General features: G+C 42.3%; 2 protein-coding genes across 3 annotated transcripts in view; one reads left to right on the top strand and one right to left on the bottom strand.

The window, feature by feature from the left end:
* The window catches only part of flrt1b (fibronectin leucine rich transmembrane protein 1b), a 23,810-nt gene extending 2,938 nt beyond the window's left edge, over window positions 1–20,872 (top strand). For both annotated transcript variants that reach the window (XM_034544270.1, XM_034544269.1), the window contains exons 2-3: window positions 14,737–15,764; window positions 18,472–20,872. In XM_034544270.1, the coding sequence (XP_034400161.1) occupies window positions 18,487–20,685 (2,199 nt within the window). In that variant the 5' untranslated portion in view covers window positions 14,737–15,764; window positions 18,472–18,486 and the 3' untranslated portion in view covers window positions 20,686–20,872. The remainder of the gene's footprint in view (window positions 1–14,736; window positions 15,765–18,471) is intronic.
* macrod1 (mono-ADP ribosylhydrolase 1) overlaps window positions 1–21,420 on the bottom strand; it is a 91,587-nt gene that overhangs the window by 50,071 nt on the left and 20,096 nt on the right. The window lies entirely within an intron of this gene.

Genomic DNA, 21,420 nt, shown 5'->3' on the forward strand with positions numbered 1-21,420 from the left:
GAAAGAAACCATTTGTGCTTTATGGATCAGAAGATAGTATTTTCATGGCATACATACAAAATAAAAACGTGCCGGATTAAGAGCCAAATAATGAACTAGAATACAGAATTTACAAGTATATGTGAAGGTGTGCTCAAACCAAATGAACACGGGTAGGAGGGGAATGCGTGATATATAAATATGGGTCTCAAAATATACCTGTGCATTGATGTTTCACCCACCCTATTAAAGCCTGTGTGTGGGAAACACTGCCGTTGTAGCCAGATTTAGAGTATTACCCGCCCTCGAAACAATGGTTTCATAACCGTGTCCTGAACGGCTTTATGGAGGCTCAGACTGAGACAGCACAGGATGACTTACTGAGGACTCCGGCCCTTTTTCTCATCATTAACAAAATAGCTAATTTAAATGTAAACGGTCAAACTAACAGTAGAAAGTCAGTCAACGACACAAATCGGATCCTGATCTTTACATTCCAGTTTAGACTAATCTTAGTTTTCAGATTCCCTGTTTCCGTCATACAACATGTTTGTAGAAAACTGATTACTAGAAAAACAGATGAGTAAATGCAGCTCTAACTTATATACAACCGATAGAAAATCCTAGATCATATAAATGGTCAGCAGGTTGAGGCAAATACTATGAGCTTATAATGTGTTATGAATTGCAGCCTTCCTCATTTATTTGATCTTATCCGTTTCCCTAGTACGCAATATACTGAACAAAAGAAAGAAAAAGACTACATGAAATGTAAAGAACAGACAATCCTACCTGCACTAAATGGAAATAGCTTCACTAAATGGAATAAGCCCCATTTACACCTGATATTAACATGTGATCTCTATCGACACATTACTATAAGGGCATTTGCGATTATATTTATATGTTGTCATCGGATCTCAATATGCAAATGTATTAGGTGGGGCTGATGAACCAAACACAGCACACGTAAAGCCGGGCTTGCTTGCTAGGCAATCTTGCTGGGGGATTACCCCCCAGCTCCCCACCCTTTACCGGCTATAACAATTATGTTCATAGTAAAAATGTATCAAAGACAATTTGATTGTTCACTCGTACAAACCTAGAGATAATTATCACCTAAATCTGCAGCTCCCCTACGCTTTACTGTGAGCTTTAGCTCATTGTTTAATCGTAACCTTTTGGTCATTTAGTCAGCTCAGATCCTCAATGACCCAGAAAGAATAGAAACAAGTCTGTTGAACAATGAAGTTGATATATCATTATAAATAAAGTTGATATATCATTATAAATAAAGTTGATATATCATTATGTAAACAAATTGCGTTCTACCCCATAAACAAAAATATAAAAAACGGAATATAGATAATTTGTTTTAAGAATAAATTCAACTTTGCCCTTCCGCCGTTTTGTTTTCAAAGCTAACCAATCTGTAGAGTTTAGTATGAGAAGACTAATACAACAACAACATTTCAAAATTGATTCTATGTATGGTTTTGTTATTGCCTTAGTTTATGCCTTATGCAATCTTTTGTTGGAGGCAGTATGGCTCTGAAACAAACTGTACTTTCATATAATTGAGGTTATGCCATGTTTTGGCTCAGACTTTATCGAAAATACATAATAAATAAGATCATACAAAACCTGAAATGAATATAGCCCACAGGAGATTCCAGATACGGACACAAGATGCATTACACAAGGGAAGGTTTTAACAATTTAGGAGGCTCTCTGACACAGCTCCGAACACACAAACACATGCTCTTGCATTAGGCCGTGCTGTATTGCATTGTGGCTTTATGTCCGAGTGTTGCAGCAGAGAGATGGTGTGTAGAAGAGTAGAAGTCAAGTTCAGAGAGGCTTTGGTTTGAGCAGCAGGACTTCAGAGCGCCTGCACTGGTCCTTACCTAGAGCTTTGAAACAGCTGCAGGCATCTCCACAAATACTGGTTAAATAGTGCAAGTTACAATAAACAACTGCGAGAAAATAAGAAATGAGCTATGCTTGAGTCATTAAAACCTTTTCACTCTTGCACAAATGAACTCTAGAAAGAATGCGATGCCCCCCTCTAGATACCTCTAGACAACAGATACAGTTAGCGCCTGTACCTCACACTCAAGAAAATCACAACTGAACTGTTGTAATTAAGCTTTTGTACTGCGGGTTAATGAAAGATAATTGAAATGGATCAGTTGGTATCACTGACAGGTGAGATTTTCTGCTAAACTGTTACTGTGGAGAATGTGTCACAAATAGATGTAGAACGAACTAGTTTGTAGAGAGAATAAAACCAGTGATGAAAGGAAAGCAAAGACCAAAGATGTGATCATCTCGAAGAGGAGTTCATTTGATGCAAAGAGTGATTTCTTTTTGATCTTTCTTGGATCAAAGGCTGAGAAAGCGAATGGAGAGGGACATGTATGAAAGTGTTTATGAATAAATTATGCACCTATGGCCAGGGGTTACTGAGTATTTTGGGAATAAAGAGCCATTCATCATCTCATTTCTGAACATGTTGCGTTACATTTGTCTCTTTTTTACTTCAGTGTAACATATTTCATGTTCCCCTCAACAATAAGACTCCAGGATTCATGCAGTACTGTTTTTGAATGAGAACCAGAATAATAAGAAAAGAAATAGCTAACACATTTTGCGGGCCCTCTCTCATATTAGCTCAACATGCAGAACATTTGTAATGGCCACGAGCTCCAGATTCTCGTCATTTTATGATTTTCTATCAGTTGCACCACAGTTAAGTGTGTTGCCTGCAGCAAAAAAAAATAGAATTACATGCATTTGGAACTTGTGTTTTTTAAATAGCTCAATTATAGATTTTGACTGAGCTTTTGCTGGCAATATTTTCCTGACTCTTACTGACAAACAGTGGGTGTTCAAATATAATGTGTCTGTGTCCGCTTAAATGCTCATATGTAGGATAGAGTCAACGTTCTACCCTTTACATGTTTGTTGGTATATGCTGCAAAGCTCTTCTTTGTTTGACACGTTGATACATGTTGACTGGATATTTTAGGGCTTTTCTGAGATCAGCTGTCTTTTTGTTCTTGCCTGTGCTTCTTGACGAATGCATGCTCAAATGATTTTACGACCACTTTACAAAAAACAAAACTTTGTACACCCAAATCAAATTTACACCAAATACCACAGCTTATCAGTATAATAACACAACTGATCTTTATATCCACAACCTGCCGAGGAACTAAAACCTCTCAATTTGGACCAAAACAGGTGTGTAAGTGGAACCAAATGTCCAATTATCACAACCTACCATGGCAACAAAGAATGATAAGCAAACACTGCCACGCTATCCAAAATGATCAGAGAGCGATGCACATAAGCCAATTACCGAGACATGTTCAGAGGGTGCTCCACCCGCTGCAAAGAATGTCAAGATGGTGCTCGATTGTGAGGGCGACTGGCAGGAATATGTTTGACCTGATGTATTGAATTCCAATAGATCTCTCAGGTATGCAGGGGCCGTGCTTGACTCTGTGCATGAATAAGCTTCGATAATTACCCTATTGCCTTCCTGGAGTGTACTCATTGTCTCTTTATAATGAGGAACAAAAGTAAACACAGCCAAACTCACTCAGAAACAGCACCGTTCACACAGAAGTTTGTCTGTCTTTTCAAAAAGTTTAGCTCCTGTGGAAGCTTTTTTTTTCTCAGCGAGATAATAATGAAATGGAGAGTGACGGGAAAATAATAGCGGGAGAGAGAGAAAGAGAGAGAGATGAAGTATTGGTGGGTGAGAGGTAACAAAGCCTGTCAGCTGGATTCAAACCTTCAGTACCGCACCTTAGCTTGCCACCAGGAAGCCACACGTACTTCACATCTTATTGGATTTTAAATGACTAGTTTCGTCTGTCATCACACACACACACACACACACGCACGCACACACGCACACACGCACACACGCACACACGCACACACGCCTCCAGGGATTTTGTTCCAAAGGCATAAGTGCCAAGTTCAACCTGGCGAGAGTTATTGTGACCTATCTAAGAGTGCCTTCTGGTGGACTGTTTTTTTGTGCGTGCGTGCGTATGTGTGAGGGTGTCCGGCCTGTAAATTGCTTGTCGGAAGATACTTCCTGTGCATACCTCATTCTGAGCGAGACACAGAGTGAGAGAAAGAAATAGAGAGAGAGAGAGTGTGCAAATGCTTTGAATCGGGAAAAAGACCCTCAATCTTATTTATTTAATGGGATTATTTATCCACATACTGTCATGAAACGATGTGTATGCATCGGCTGTGTGTTTTTCTGAGAGATGGGGTATATCATAGCATCTCCTGGCACATAATATTGCAGGCAGATGGGTGTGTATTTTTTTTTGTGCAGATACATTTAACGTATTCCTCCTGTGCTGATAGAGAGCAGTGTGAGCCCGATGTATCAGGCTGATATAAAAGCTGTTTATGTTTCATTTAGACATTAGCCAGGTCACATGGTACACTGCTGATGTGATAGAGGCTACTTTTTATAGCAGCTACTGAATGTTTTTATTAATATTACTACTTTATCGCAGATGGCTAAGCAGAGAAATCATTACAGCATGGTGTGGGAGGATTTTACTCACAGTTTCAGGGGTGTCAGTCTGTAAAACCTGCAATGAAACCTGCCTCACCCTGCCTTAAGGAGCTGCCAACCCACTGAAAAGCTTTCATCTGGGAGGGTTCCACTGGCTTTTCCAGCGTCCCATGGTCTAATTACCGTTGCAGAAGACTCTTCAGTGCTGTCAAGATTAGCATGCTGGGAGACACAGTGAATCGTTTAAAATTTGAGTTTCTGTTTGCTATTAAAGATACATGTATATGTTTTGGTCAGTCGGAAAATATGAACACTCATCAATAAACCTGCATATTTCTCTCACTGAAAGTGAAGCAAGTGGGTGAAGAGGCTTCAAGCTCACAGCACTGTGAATATGTTGTCAGCACCCAAGGCCGCAGCCCTCAAGAGAGCCCCCAGAGAGACGATATAGTTTATTTACCGCTTATGCATAACAATCTCTGTGCTGTCCACAGTGTGAGACCTGACTGTTTTAATTATTAGTGGCTGTGTTTAAAATGAAGCCGCCAGCATTTCGATTATTCACGCCATATTTATGCAAAACACCTTGAACTCTGTGTGTGTGTGTGTGTGTGTGTGTGTGTGTCCACCCCTTCTTCTTTTTTATTATTTTCTGATACTACCTCTTCTTCACTGCTGTCCTCCCTTTTCACCTCCTCTTCCCACTCTTTAGTCCGTCCATCCCACCCCCACCTCCTCCTCCTCCTCCTCCTCCTCCTCCTCCTCCTCCGCTCTCTTTTCGTCTCGTCTCTTCAGTAGCGCTCTGTCTCAAAGTCTTGTTTACGCCCTCCTCTCCCTCTTTGGAAACTGGCTTCCTCCAGGGCAAAAACTCTACAACTCACTTTGTCTCCCTGTCCACCTCCATCTATGCTCCTCTCCTTCCATCTATCTTCTTTATCCGCTCTCTCTTTCACTCCTTTTCAGTCCTTTTTCCATCTTCTCTCTTCCTCCGACAATAGGTTTCAGGACCCATCTATTGAAAATTCCCATTTGCACTGCTTACCTCTCAGTGACTTGCTCTCATCTTATCACCGTTGGAGTTTTGTGCTGGCTTTACCTTTCAGAATAAGTAGGGGAGAGGTAAAGGGAAAGAAAGAAAACTAAGCAAGAACATTACCACCACACACGGACACAGACGGAGGTACCAGAGGTATAAATTATATTAACACTGAAAACAAATTTGATTAGAACATTTGAAACTGTGAGATACAATTAATAAATTGCGTTGCTTGACAGCATACTAATAAACTAATCCCAAAACAGAATCAAATTTTGATGTATCAAAAGTCAGATAAGTAGATGGGAAAGCTTTCAAGTCAGCACATTAAGCAACAGGCTTACCGTTGATGCACACTGTTGACAGTATTTAAATAGTTTCAAATGAGTTCCAACACAGAGGGTAAATAATATGAAAATCACCTGAAGCATCACGTGAAGTGACAATAGAACACCAATAGAGTGCAAGTGCCATTTGGTAGCGTACAAAATAAGGGATTTTAATTGATTAACATAGTATTTAGACTGACAGGGTTGAATATATTTTTCATTTTGTTGTACAATTTTTTTTTGTTGTTGAATAGATTATATATTTGCAGCTCGCACAATTCTTGATAATTTTGCAGATACGTTCTAAAATGTATTCTTAAGCTAAACAGAAATACTAACTAATTCATTTTGTGATAAACATTAACATCAACTAATGTGAAAAATAATAAATATATATTAATAACATATCATTATTATTAGAGAGAGAATCGGAGATGACAAAGACAGACAGATGCCAAGGAAAGAAGAAAGTAAGAGACCGCTAGAAGAACGGCCAGCAAATAGAGGACGAGACCAAAAAAGAGAGAAAAACACTGAATCTAAATGGAAAAAGAAAAATAGCAAACAGGAGGAGACGGTGTTAAAGGGGCCCGGTAAAAAAAGACATGCCAGAAACCTTCTAAATAATCTCAGAGGCCACTTAACACCTTCCAGCAGCCAGAAGTAGTCAGCCTACTGGGTAAGCAAATTCAGAGCTAATTGACCTCAACACTATTCTGAGTGAGAGGAGAGAGATGGAGGGAAGCGGAGAGAGACAGAAGCAGAGACTGTACCATGGTGTGAACTGCTATCGAGAGTAAGTGGGAGGTGGTGTTGTCACAGTGCATAATGGTGTTGCTATCATTATCATTGGCTAGAAGAACAAAGAACAGAGAGCTGGTGTGTGTGCGTGTGTGTGTGTGTGTGTTAGTGAGAAGGAGAGAAAGTTCACGGGTCAAAAGAGCAACAAAGTGTGTGTGAGAGAGTGTGTGTGCATGTAAGAGAGACTGTCAGGGTGTTCATTGCTTCAAGTGAGCAAAAGAGGTGGAGAACTTTTGCACGTGTGTGTGAGAGGTTTCCATTTTAAGGGAACAGCTGCTGACGGAGGCTGGTGATGCACGAACCACCCCGCAACAGATCTGCCTCATGAAGCTGATGATACCAAATCGTTCTTGACTGTGTTGAACACGTTCGTCTTGACATTCATCAGCACTGTGGCATTTTTTTTTTTTCTCCATATGTGCGACAACAGAATATTTTTTTAAAACAATGCCTCACATTTTCCGCAGCCATACTTTAAAGGATTTCAGTGCTCAGCTTTAAATGGCACAAAACCAACATTTCACTGTGGATTACATTGTACAACCACAGTAAAACCTAAAAATACCGTTTTGTCACATCAAATGGATCAAAATGGGATAAAAGTGATAAGAACATTAGTACATCACTGCCACTTACAAGCTACTGTACCGCAGTGCTAAAGGAGTGCACTTACATTTCTCTAAATACATTTGTTCCATTTCTGAGCGAGTGGGTCGAGGGGATTAATGCTCAATTTACTAGAAGGCTATTGTAAGGCTTGTTGTGCACACTTTTATTTTTTATTTTCTGCTCCAAATCTGGATGATGCACTAAGCGGTTCCAATTTAGTTGGCGCAAGTGTCCACGTTTCGTCCAATCAGAGTATCAGGGACAACCACCTTTGCTTTGCATACAGCCATTGGTGGACTTCCATTAGCCAATACTGCAGAGGAGGCATTTACTAAGCTGCGAGCAGGAATGGTTTGGAAATCATAACAATGTCCATAGTTTAGGGGAAACAGTTAGCAATATTATAAATGTATCTCGTCAAGAAATCCCACGAAAACACCAAAGTCAACCAACGTCATTTTTCTGTGTCGTTTTTCTTTACATTCAATGACATTCATTTTGCAAGCGCTTCTGTCTAAAATGATTTAGAAAGTGTATTCAGTATCATCCTTCTGAACAAAAGATAGATGTCATCAAACATGTTTGAGCTACATTGTTGTCGAAAGTTATTTTAAAAAAAAGAATTGAGACAGTTCGTTTTCATTACAATGAACAGAGTCTTTTTTTTGAGCCAATGCTACAAACCCTACCCTGCTGCTGTAAAAACTCACTATCTATAATACTCATTAAGCTGTTTTAGATAATTACTAAGCCTTTTTTCTTTTTTAATTAAACTATATATCTGGATCAGAGACGTGTCTTTGCAGAAACAAATGGGCTTGGGGCCACGGACAGGTTAGAAATAGTAACACATTGTTGGTTTAGCTCTTATCTCTACAATGTGTCCAAAAAAATATAGAAAAACAAACAGCATTGTCCTTTTACTCATTTGTCCACTGGAGCCAATTGACGAGGAGTCCGATTAGAAGTTAGCGTCAAAAAATAAAGCCAACACACACCGGGGGGGTGTTACTGCCGAGTGCTTCCCTTCAGATCTTTGCTGATTAGCCCCGTCTGTCTTCTTCCTCATCTCTCTCCTTCTCTGCCCCTCCCTCTCATGCTAAATGGAAGCTGTGTGTCGCTGTGTTAGAAAGCCAGTCACATCCCTCTCCCTCTTCTTTGTCGCCCCTCTTCGTGTCTCTCCCTCTCTTTTTCATTTCCCACCTCTACCTTTTTCTCTGTCTATCCTTGGCTCTCTCGCTTTCTCTCTGTCTCCGTCTTTGTCTGTCCGTCTTTTTCATCTCCCGCACTGCCCCCCCCGCACAGCTTTCGCTCCATCCACGCCGACACCCTCGACTAAGTCTGCCGGAGTCACGGCCTTCGGAGCCTGACAAGAATTCAGTGCCTGCGTCTGTGTGTGTGCGCAAATGTGCGTGTGTGTGTCGGCGTCTTCGAGCATGGATGAAATATGAGCTGTTAAATATGAATGCAGGGTTATGTTCCGATGCCGTGTAGTCACGTCAGTCATGCATGGAGGAGTAGTACAAAAAAAATTCATGCACATATACACGCACACACACACTCATATGGCGATCAGTGTGTATGAAAAGTAACTGCAGAGCCTCTGTGGTATTATTCTGCATCACATTTGCTATCCATTTGTCTGTGATACTTGGAACACACACACACACACACACACACACACACACACACACACACACACACACACAGGCTTCATTGACTTTAAACCTTGCTCAGGCTGACAGTAATTTCTGCCTCCAAATTACATTCCAATGGCTTCATAAATCTGCTGCCTCCTCCCCGCCTCTTTCTCTTTGCTGCCTCTCTCTATCTCACACTCTTCTCTGGCATCCCCCCTCTCCTTCCTCTCTCCCTTTTACTCCAGCTTCACTTAATTTTTTCCTGTAAACCTCCATCCTCCTCCTTCCCTCTCCGCCTCTATTTCACCATCTCTCTTTCTCCCTTCGTCTCCTTCTTCCCTATCACTTGTTTTCTCGTTTCCCCCACACTCCTCTCTGGCGCTTGCTCAGTAAATGAGAAACAGGGAGGCAGAGATGGGGAAGTTACGTGTGCGGGGTAGTTAAACAGTCACACACACACACATAAATCCATACAGATACATACACACACCTACATAAACACAGTTTCTCTCTCACACACACACACACACACACACACACACACACACACACACACACACACACACACACACACACACAAAGAAATGGGTAAATACACACATCCATGAGTACACATCCCAAGTCAAACATCATAAACAGCAAATTACGTTTTAATTGAAAGACAAGCATTGGTGCTGCCATATATTTGCCGGGCCTCTAAATTGACTTGTGGGCATATGTGTGCGCAAACAGACACACACACACACACACATTTGCATGAATACACCGGTGCACGCACACACACATGCACACGCACACACACAGTTTTAATGAGAGTGTTAATTTTACAGATAGTGTGCCTCTAGGTGAAATAATTGCCAATGTTGGGCCCTGATGGCTGGTCCAAGTGTTCTCAGGCCAGTTGTCTTTATGGTTCCATGGTGGCCCGTGAACACACCCCTCATCTCCCTCACTGCCGCTTTAACTACTGCTCTGCTGCTGCCGACACACACACACACGTGATGAAGATATGGGCAGAATATGCACAAGCACACAATGTAGACACAAACTAACGCATTAACACTAAACACACGGCGAGAGGCCAGCAGAGAACAAAAGGGCCTTCTGACAATGGGGATCATAGGAATTCTCTCCTCCATATTAATATTCAGCAGATTGGATGTAGAGGGAGTGTGTCAGCAGGGACGCATGCTCATCAACCCCGCTAACATTGGGGTTAGGCAGCCACATGATTACAAAGTACTCAGACTTTGGTCCCCAGCCCCACAACTATTAATCCCTATCTCCTACTCCCTCACTTCCTATCTCCTTGCTCTCTACAGTGCACAGAGCAAGAACTCTGCCAAGTATCTGTCACTTTTCTTTCCATTTTCCAAATTATTCAGCTTGAGCAAAGGGTGGATGAAAATGATGAGATTTGATATTGTCAATTTCCTGCTGCCACCCACTACAATGTTTCAAATTTGTGAAAATGCAGCTTGAAGGCTGTCTGGAGTAGTATTTACATTTTCTTTTTTTTCCTGGTAATTATTTATCAAAAAGTTTAAAAAACACCCAATTACACCATTTTTATTGTTTTAATTTTTCTGTAACCAGAGGTATCATAGTCCTTAGTCTCATTCCAACCATTTCCTTGTGTAGCCCATGTCAAAGAAAGACCTATTCATGTTGACGACACCTGTAGTTCCACTCTCCTCTTTACATCTCACCTCCGTATAGAGATTATGCAAGGTGACCTCTAACAACGCACATACAGTAACTTCTGTTCATATGCTACCTCCAAATCTGTAAGAACATGCACATCTGTTCACTTTTCTGTAACAGATGTGTTGCATAAAAAGTGTCTGACACATGTGGGAGCGAGTTATACTGGAGCCTTCAGCAGCCCTGAGCTTGGATGCAAATGTATTGTCTTTATACGTTTACTCTTGTATATTTCTCTATGTGCTCTCAGTTTATTCAGCTGGTAATACTAGCCTTCTCTACTGTCCAACAAAGCAATGAAAAAAGATGCTAATATCTGATCATTGTAGTACAAAGCAAAGAGGAAAACAAAATGGCGAGAGCATTTGGACTGCGAAGAAGCCGCAGTGAAAGTCACATATTACAGCGTGCTTGTAGGCTACAAAGTTGCCATTGACTGGCTCACAAGAGCAGTGATTTCTGTCCCCACGAGGTTCTCTGTGCTCTCCGTTCTGTAGAAGAAGAAAAAAACAAAGTACAACAGAGAAGACGCACAGGGAGGAGTCAGTCAGGAATGTTTATAACCTCAACACTAAATGGGTCACCTGCTCAACTGCCCTCTTTATTTTTGATACTGCTCCGAAATAGCGTGAAATGTGTGAGAATAACGACAAAGTAGGAAGTAATAAGAAGAAATAATAAGCAGGAATTGTTTTGATGAGAAAAGAAAAAAAAAAAGAAAATGAGGAGATATATTGCACTTATTACTGAGCAACTGTAGTATGATTCAAGTAATTACCATTTTCTGCAAACCCTGACTGTTTTACATCACTGTAGGTTATTTGCTAGCGTTTCTCATGTCTATTTTTCTTAATGTTCTTCTATCACCAGAGAACAGTTACTCATTTGACTGTGGTTTCACTCTGTAAGGACACAGTACATTAATAAAAGAAATGGACTGTGGCCTGAACACCTGTTGGCCAACACCAACCAAATCTGGAAAAATACAAGAAATAAAGTGGACATCAACATTTTCTTTTCTTTAGAAAAGATGCCATATAGTCCAGCTAGGGTGGCACATTATTATTATTTCCATTATCTTATTGATTCATAGAATTAACGATTAAAATGGCACTCGGAGAGCACAGGCCTCAGCCAAGGCCATGTCCTATCTTGCAATGTTAACGAAAATGAAAAATAATTTGTGTATCCACCCAGTTATTTGGATCTGCTCCAAAATGAAAATTGGGCCAATACCTTCTGTAATCCTTCTGACAAGCAAATAAGCCGGACCGAAAACACAACCTTCTTGGTGGAGGCTAAAGAAAATAAAAAATGCTCCCCACAGTTACAAAGTTTAAATGTAAATTGCTTGCAAAAGACAAATATTTTCAATTTGCTATTATAGCAGAAAAGCAATACATATTAGAAGCTGTAACCATTACATTGTTGGCATTTGGGTTTAAATCATTAAATCAATGAATAACTATAAGAGCACTCGGGGAGCAAACACGTCTGCCAAGGCATTTTCCATAAGTGAAAAATAATGCGTGTATCTCACCCGTGATTCAGATCCACTCCTAAATTGCACGAGTTGTTCTTTGGCCTATCCTACAACTTTCTACAAAATTTCCTGAGTAGTTTTTCTGTAATGCTGCTGACAAATGAACAAAAAACCAAATACTTACCCTCCTCGACGGAGGTAATAATTGAAGTTGTTTGCAAACTTTTCTGTCAAACTACTTATCTATTTATTGACCAAACGCTTCAGCTCTACTGTATTCTCATGGTTCGTTTTCATTATAAATACACAGCGAAAAAAAATGTGGGTGCTGCTAGGACACTTGACTATGTCAGGTTTTATAGATTCTAATGAGTGTGCATTTAAAAACGGCAAATCGCCATTCATCGCTTTTGTAATCTCTTTCTTGGAGGTTAACCACTATATTTACATTTGGAGCTACAATGTCATTCAATTAATAAGGGAGATATTTCCTTTGAAAAGTTGTGCCTTTGCTTCAACAATGTGCTGAAACACGGTTATTACAAACAGAAGTCGTTAACTTTATGTACCTTTCTCTTCCTCAAGCTCCAACAGACATCTTTTCAGACACTCACCTCTCCTAAATGACTCAAGTCTAGCTTTTCTCTCCTAACTCCTTGCTCTAATACGTGCTCCCGAATGCTCTCTATTTCCTTTGTCTCCTTTTCTCCCCTATAGCTAGGCCTCTGAAAATCCATCACAAAAAGTTTTAAGGACAGCCTCGACATTATACAGACAGAGAGCTTCACATATTGATGTCTAATGGCCAATGGCAGGAAGCTGTTGAAATGCTGCTGATGTTCAATATTCACATCTTGTCCAATGCAGGCAGACATTTTGCCTGCGGTAGGCAAAGATTAGTGCCGAGTGTCAGGGTAGTTCTGGACCAGACATTGCAACCAATTAAGGGGACTTGTTTTAAAACGACAGTTACTGTCATTAAAGGTGACATCTGCTTTTAATACATGACTGATGACATCCAATTAAAAGTCTTCACTTGAATTATGATTTGACTTCAAAGCCACTTAAAAGCCTTGCCCTCCAAAATACCAACATGAAAGGATTTTGAAGTATTAGACATCAATCCATGCACAAAGGAACTGAATAAAAAGGGTCTAGCAATTTATAATGTTCTTAAAATCATAAAGCTCTGTATACATCGAGACTGACCTTGAACAGACCATTATCTAATTTCTCCTTAAATGCCAATCACAAAGTCGATGCATTTTGCAAACAATGTCTATTTAGCATTCTCTCCCACCTTGTGCTTTTTTCATTACGCATGTTAGCTGCACTCTGCACATATAAATCAGTTTACTATGCCACAAACTGGATATCAGTCTGGAGCCATTTTATTAACAATTTATCTCACCACACAGTGAACGTCCCACACCAGCTACCCTACTAAACTGTACACCCAATTAAACACATTCCTTTCCATTTGGGGAACCAGTTAAAAACACCAGACCTAGAAACACACATAATCACTCCAAGTTTAGGATATGTGATGCACAATTTGTTGATGATTTTAAACACCCTTCAAGGATTCCTCCAGGCACAGACATGAGGCTGTTGACCAACTTCTTCTCAGCTGCAGCATGTGTCCTTTGAAAATGAAAATGAGGGCATCTTTATTTGTCTCTATTTGTGTTTAAGCAAACGGCATGATAATTTCCCAGTTGGCTATGTAGTCTACTTACTCTGGGAGGAAGTGAACAGGCGAATGTGAGCAGCGGAGCAGTTAATGGCCTTGATGAATTTGTCTCAGTACACTCAGTATGCCTGATGAAAACCTTATATTTCTAAAGACAGTTTTCACTGGGGGGTTTGATTCTGCACCCAAGATACAGGCACTTAACGCGTGGTGGTTAATGAAAGCTCAAAAGCTTTGTTTGAAGAATAAAAACAGATATAAAACATGGAGTTACCTTAGCGCGAGGTTTGTGTCCATTGGGAGCTTAGTGTTGTGCATATGGAGCGCTGACCTTCAGAAAGTATCTTCACGAGGTACTTAATTTTAAAAGGTATAATCGTTCTGATGGGGATAATTATTTTGCCTGTACCTTTTAGTATTCCATACTGTGCCAACGTTGAAATCTAAAAGTACATCTTGGCGTCACTTAAAGACAGCTGGTATTTTTTTTAAAAAACACAGAAAAGCATTTAATTTATGCAGTCTCATAAAAGCACCTTTATTCTTATTTATTTTAGCAATAACAACTTAAAAAACATAAAAACTACTGTGTAGGTATTTAAATATGTTTTCCAGTTGAAGTATACAAGTTGCATGACATATTTGAGAGGATTACAGACCTATTCAAGCAATATTATGTAATATTCTTGCCGTTGAACTCTTATAAATCGGGCTCACTAAATAATTAAAGCTAGTTAAAGGGCTCAAAATAGACATGGTTTGGTTCTGCACGTTAGGTTCATTTTGTATGTGTTACAAATGGCCCTTTGTGTGTGGTAGAGAAGGACTTTTCAAGATTCCTCAAATACCTTGTTCCTCTGATAAATTTTTTTTTTTTTTTAAACTGTACTTGTCTGCTGTCTCCTCTCAGGGTGGTGCTCCCTGACACTCAGCCAGCTGTCCTCCTGAAGCAAACAGCAGTGAAGACTTCCTTGAGGATACTTGACAGCGGCCCATTTCTGCTAACCTGTGGGGGAACTTTTCACACTAAGCCACGTGATCGGCCATCCCAGCGCCGCTCAGAGCCAACTACATACATCTTCTGAGGATCATCTGTGTGAACTCAAAAGGAAGCAATTAAACATTTAACAGAGGAGAGTGAGGCAGAAACTGAGAGGGAAGGAGAAAGAAGCCTCTGAACCCAACTCTTACAGCCTGCACCGGTCCAAACTGTCCATCACAGCCTCACACATACTCATTACCATCACTGAAGTGTGAAATTGATGTTGTAATAATTGTTATAATACAACTAATAATCGTAAGGACTTTTTGCTGGATTTTCCTGAGTTGTGAAAATCCCACTGCTGCTCATTAATTAAAACCACTACCTGGTTATTCAAAGCAAGTGTAACACGGCACTGAACTATTTTTGCACAAGTATCCAGGATTGCTTTTGACTTCGAAGAAGGACCCTTGAGCCCTCAACCATCTTCTGACTGTCTGCCCAACTGTAGCATTTGGGTGTGGAGCGGTGGGTTCAGAATTAGGCCCCTGGACATTCGTTGAAGATGACTTGAGTTGGCAGGCCTAAAAGCCCCTTACCCCAGAGAGAGAGCGAGAGAGAGCGAGAGAGAGCGAGAGAGAGAGCTTGGCAGTAGGACACACACACAACACACAAATGTGGGTGCCGAGGCGGCTTTGAGCCATGCTGGTGTTGCTACTTGCGCAGCCCTGGAGTACAGGCTATCATCATCCCTATCATCATTCACCCAAGCTGAGGAAGATTCAACGGCCCCGAGGAGCAAGGCTACACTTGTGAACACATCAAAGAAGACTAGGAAACTGCACTAACACAGAGAGATCCGCAGCTACAACCTCAATCACACGTACAGACATATTTAATACTCCTCTCAAAAAAACAAAGCTGCGGCGGACGTGAAAGGCACAGAGACTGAGCAGGTTAGCAGGCCCTCTGCAATCACACCCTGGGTCGATCAGACCTCACACGCAAACACAGACACCTATTTCCTGCATTCACCGCCATGAAGAACACCACATATACATCTTGCTTTCAGCCACATGATTGGGAAAAAAGCACACTGTGCTCACACAAAGGCTTTTATTTCAGAAGATGATTGAAACGATAGGGGTGGAGGGATGGGGGGGCCGCAAAGGGAGAGGAAGGCGAATGCGAATGCGAATGCGGAGGCGGAGGCGAGAAAGCTGAGGACAAAAGGGAGTGAGAAAGAGAAGGTGGGGAAAAATAAGAAGTGGGGTCTCTGCTGCATCTAAATGAAAAAGAGAAACTAAGTCGCCATGAGGGAGAGGGAGAGAGGAGGTCTGGGCAGGAGGACTGAACCAGAGCTGATTGATCCAATCTCAGTGTGCAGGAATCAACAGACAACTGGAGAGGAGGAGGAAATGATAAAAGAGGATTAGTAAGAGAAAAAGAGATAGGAGAGGAGAGGAGAGGAGAGGAGAAGAGAAGAGGAAGGGCGAGGAGAGGAGGGTGACTGCACACTTCTGTAAACAAACCTGAGAATGGATATAATGAAAGATTATGAAGGGGAGCAGGTGGTGGTGGGAGGGTGGGAGAGGTAGATGGTTTGAAAGATAAAGATGCAGCGAAGGGGAGAGCGCCATAAGGGACAGCGACAGTTGGAGAGTGAGAGAACGAGGCAGGGTGGGAGAGAAGACAGAAAATCTAAGGATCATTAGGAGGAAACGTTGGCATGAAAGGAGAAACACTCATACAGGTTTGTGCCAAGTGGTATTTATGAAAGGGAAGCGGGGATAGTGTAGCACCAGAGCATATGCTAGTTGATATTCATAAAGCATTCCCAATATGGTCTCAGCTCCTTCCTTGACACTTCCTCTTGTGTGCATATGTTTCTCTCCCTTACGTTCTCTGTCTCTCAAATGCCAGGGACGCTTGGAAATAGTCCGATTTAAGATAAAAATACCATTAAGTAAGAGAAAAATAATGTCTCGGTCCATGCCGAACTCCACAGTCTTTTTTATCCGTAAATATCAAATACTGCCTGTGTCGAGCTGAGACAGGAGCTGCTTGTTGTTGATGTAGATCTCTTTCTCTCACACACACACACACACACACACACTTTCAGAGGCACAAACAAGCATTAACACAAATGCAACTATTTGTTACACCTTTCACACAAGCAAAAACAACACTGTTCTTTTTGCAGCAAACTCAGACTTGAGTCTTCACTGCCAAAAAATAATTTCCTCTCTCCTCCACTGACTGTCTGTCCAACTCTCCATCTGTCTCCTCGCCTCCCTTTCTACCCCCTCCCCCTCCCACCATCTCTTCTATTGTTGCCATCTCTTGTTTGCTTTGCATGGATTTTGACTGCAGCCAAGGGGCCATTTTGCATCTATCACTGAGTTCACATACGAAAAAAACACACATACACATGCATGCGTGTACAGAAGACTTGCCTTTAGAGGATTTGTTTATCAAATGTGCTGTCAAATCATGTCAGGCATTTCACATCAGGGCACATTTTCTAGCCCGAGGCCACACAAAAGAAAGGATTCAAACAAGAGTACGCCACTATGTAATTTCCTCAACTTTCGTTACTGTATATTATTCATATTCTATATATAGTGTGCTGTGGATGTGAGTGCACAGAGATCATTTGATCTGAATTTTAAATTCATGTTATTGATGTCGGTGTCAGGAATTTGCTAGGAGACAAGTCATAAAACATAGACAGAGGAACGTATTAATGTTGTAGAAAAATGCTTCTCTGTAAAATGTCTTGCTAAAACATTTCTGGGGATTTCAAGACCACTTGTCTGAATAATTTATAGAAATTTCACGAACAATAACAACCACGAGAAAACATGCATTATACATGTCAGCTTGTACTGAGACTCTGTTCTGTATATGAATACTTTGTGTTCAGTATGTTTACTTATTTGTGTGTGCATTTCTTTGCGTGTGTTTGTGGTCATAAGGTCAAACATTGCGTTTCTGACTATACAGCCAGGAACCTGTGAAATTATTCTTGTCTAGTTCTTCATTTATATGTATTCTCTTTATAATTTCATTTGAAGGTCAGATATAGTGCAGTAACAAGTTTACCACTTCTGGTGTCTTCAAAGAAATCAACAACACTGTGGGCAATTAATCTGATTTTCTTCTCCTCGACTTCTCCATTTTAGTTTTATGTCACTCACTCCATTTCAGTTAATCTCCACGGAAAAATATATATCCTCCCTACAACTGTCACTGTCCAATTTTCTCCATCTTTGTCATCCTTTTACCAATTCTTGTAATCTTCCTCGCCTGCTCACTCCACCCTTCATCGCACTTTCTGCCTCTAAATATCCGTTTGTCTTCTGCTTGGTCGCTCTGACCCATATAATACTGGACAGGCCCTATTAAGTATGTATGCCTATTCAATCCCCAAATCTTCTTCACTTTAGATAAAAATGTAACTTATAACAGCAGCTAGAGAGAAATTAGTTAAGAAATTATTTTGGGTTTGTCCTGCACTATTTTCATCGAAAACGTGTCATTTTGCCAACCACTCTTTCTAATTTCTCTTGTGACTGTAAAAGTGACTTTGGTTTAGAATCAATGAGTAAAAGCCTTTGTAGTTGTTTTAATCCAGTTTCCCATTTTCTCTCTTTCAATCAGGAGGTGAGCACCAACATGGCAGCTGAGAGTATTGCTGAGCTCCGCGATTGGCTCTTTCTGCTCCTCCTGTGCCTCACCTTATTGGCTGAGGTGCTGGAACTGGCAGCAGCGGCAATTGCCATGGAGACAGGCGAGGGAGATGAGGGCATTGTTTGTCCCATAGTGTGCCGCTGTGATGAGGGTTTTGTCTACTGCAACGACCGTGGCCTCAGTATAATTCCTCCACTACCATTAATGGCTGCCATCCTCTACTTGCAGAGCAACCGGCTGAGTAACGCTGGCCTACCTCCCACACTGGAACGCAGCACTTCCATACGAGTGATTTACCTGTATGCCAACCAGTTGGATGAATTCCCTATACACCTCCCGCCTTCGTTACGGGAGCTCCATTTGCAGGATAATAATATACGAACGTTACCGAGATCAGCTCTGGCCAAGCTCCCATTACTAGAACGATTGCACCTGGATGATAACTCCATATCCACAGTTAGCATCCAGGAGCGAGCTTTTTCCGGGACTCCACGGCTTCGACTACTGTTTCTGTCTCGGAACCACCTATCAAGCATCCCTGCAGGCTTGCCGGCATCCTTGGAAGAGTTACGACTGGACGACAATAGAATCAGCACCATCCCCACACATGCCTTCCGTGGGCTCTCCTCCCTGCGACGCTTGGTCCTGGATGGGAACCTGCTGGCCAACACACGCATTGCAGATGACACCTTCTCCCGTCTCTCCAACCTGACTGAGCTGTCACTGGTTAGGAATGCGCTACAGTCTCCGCCAGTCTACCTACCATCGGCTCACCTTGTGCGACTCCATTTGCAAGACAATGGAATGACTCACATACCACGGGGGGCGCTGGACGGGATGCGGCGGCTACAGAGGCTGGACCTGTCAGGAAACAATCTGACCACTCTCCCTCGAGGACTTCTGAAGGATACAGAAAGCCTGGAGCTGCTACTGCTGCGAGGAAACCCCTGGTACTGTGGCTGCAACCTTCGCTGGCTCCACGCATGGCTGCACAGCCGGGGAGCAGCAGTGACAGTCAGGGGTCTGACCTGTCAGGGGCCTGAGCCTGTAAGGGGGCAGGCCCTCAGAGAACTAACCTCCATGATGGAGCAGTGCGAAGGCCCTGCTGCTGGTCCTAGCACTGGAATGGGGATGAACCCAGCAGAAAAAGATGGAGGTGGTGAAGATGGTGTTGGAGGGGGCCAAGCAGTGGCTTCAGACCCCCATGATAGCACCACCACCAGCTCCCTGCTGGTCCCCACACAAGGTTCCCTCTTCACCCTGCGAGCCAAACGACCGGGCCTTGTTATGCCCCTGCCTCCTGGTGAAGGGGGACAGGTATCTGGAGAGGCCCTGGAGCTGACTGTAAAACCTCTCTCTTCGGACAGTGTACTGGTGAGCTGGCTGTGTCCAATGCCGGCACCCTCCTTCCGCTTGTCGTGGCTGAGGTTGGGTAGCAGTGCAGCTCTTGGCTCCATAACAGAGACTCTGGTACCTGGAGAGAGGAGGCAGTACCTCCTTACCCAGCTTACCCCACGCTCCCATTACCTCATATGTCTGCTGCCACTACGACAGGAATCCTCCTTTGGGGGTTCCAGCATGGGTTTATCTCGAGTTGGCAGCATGGACACGGACAGTAAAGACTCGGCCCCGTCCTGCGCTCAGATAGAAACTGGAGAGGCACTGGTCAACACAGGAGGGGAGGGTTCAGATAAAGAGGGACAGGACTCAGAACTAACAGCCCTGCCATTGGCTGGGATCATTGGGGGTGCCACTGCATTAGTAAGCCTGCTGTTAATCTTTGGCATCTTCTGCTGGTATGGACAGAGAACAAGTTACGTGTCCGGGGACTCAGGCTCGTACAGCAGGGGCCGGGGCGGGAAACATTATGATGACTATGTAGAGTCAGGCACCAAGAAAGACACTTCCATCTTAGAGATCAGGGCCCCTCCTGCAGGGTTTCAGATGACAGCTATGGCCCATCAGCCCCTGCAGCCTAAGCTGGAGGATGTCACCTACATCCACACCATTTTCCCCTCTTCTTCCTCTTCCTCCCAAGCTAACGGGACCTACCGGAGCAGCCACGGAGCCGGCAGCCTCAATGGCACCATCCTCAGCCAAACCAGCCACCATCATGCCACTTATGGTACCAACCGTGGCTACAGAGAGGGTGGCATCCCCGACATAGATTATGCCTACACGTGATAATACAGGGATCCACTATCTGAGCCACAAATGCCGGGCACCATTTCTATGATGACGACCCCATGGCTAGTGGCCATATTGTCCTTGGTTTCCAAAGTACCCTCTGTGCCTCTGCTGGTTCAATTCTGATTGGTTTGCTATGTAGAATAAACTGATTTCAGCTGTGTTGATTAGACATTGCTATTGAGTTACAGAAGTAACAGTCCTACTATACTCTACTACTGTATACTACATTATACAGTGGATACTTTTTTCAGCCCTACTTAGTTATAAATGGTTACGTTTTCTCTTTTGGATATCTCAGTGTCTTTCAAACCTACTGTTCTTCTCAGCTCATAGTAATACACAGTAACTTATTTGAGGTGGATATACTAGGCGTCGCTTATTTAGAAGGAGATATATTTATGAGGAAAAGGCACTTGATGTGTATAGAGATAGCTCTCATATCTTCCTACCAACTGTAAGCTCTGTGCTGTATAGATAAAAGGGATGACAGAGGGAGAAATCAATGGTTGTTATAACCCACAGATGACAATGCATCATGGTTGACATGAAAAGATTTGTTCCTAGCCCCCTCTCCTCCACGGGTTTATTCCCTCCTTTTTTAATTTTTCCTCCTTTCAGCCTCTTTTTTTGGCGTAGGCTCTTTCCTTTTATTTCTCTTGTGTCTTTTGTGGTGCCGTGAGCAAAAGACGACTTTGTTCTCGCCAAGGGAGCTGACAGCTGTGATAAGAG

Source organism: Cyclopterus lumpus, chromosome 10, assembly GCF_009769545.1.
Source record: "Cyclopterus lumpus isolate fCycLum1 chromosome 10, fCycLum1.pri, whole genome shotgun sequence".
NCBI classification, from domain to species: Eukaryota; Metazoa; Chordata; class Actinopteri; order Perciformes; family Cyclopteridae; genus Cyclopterus; species Cyclopterus lumpus.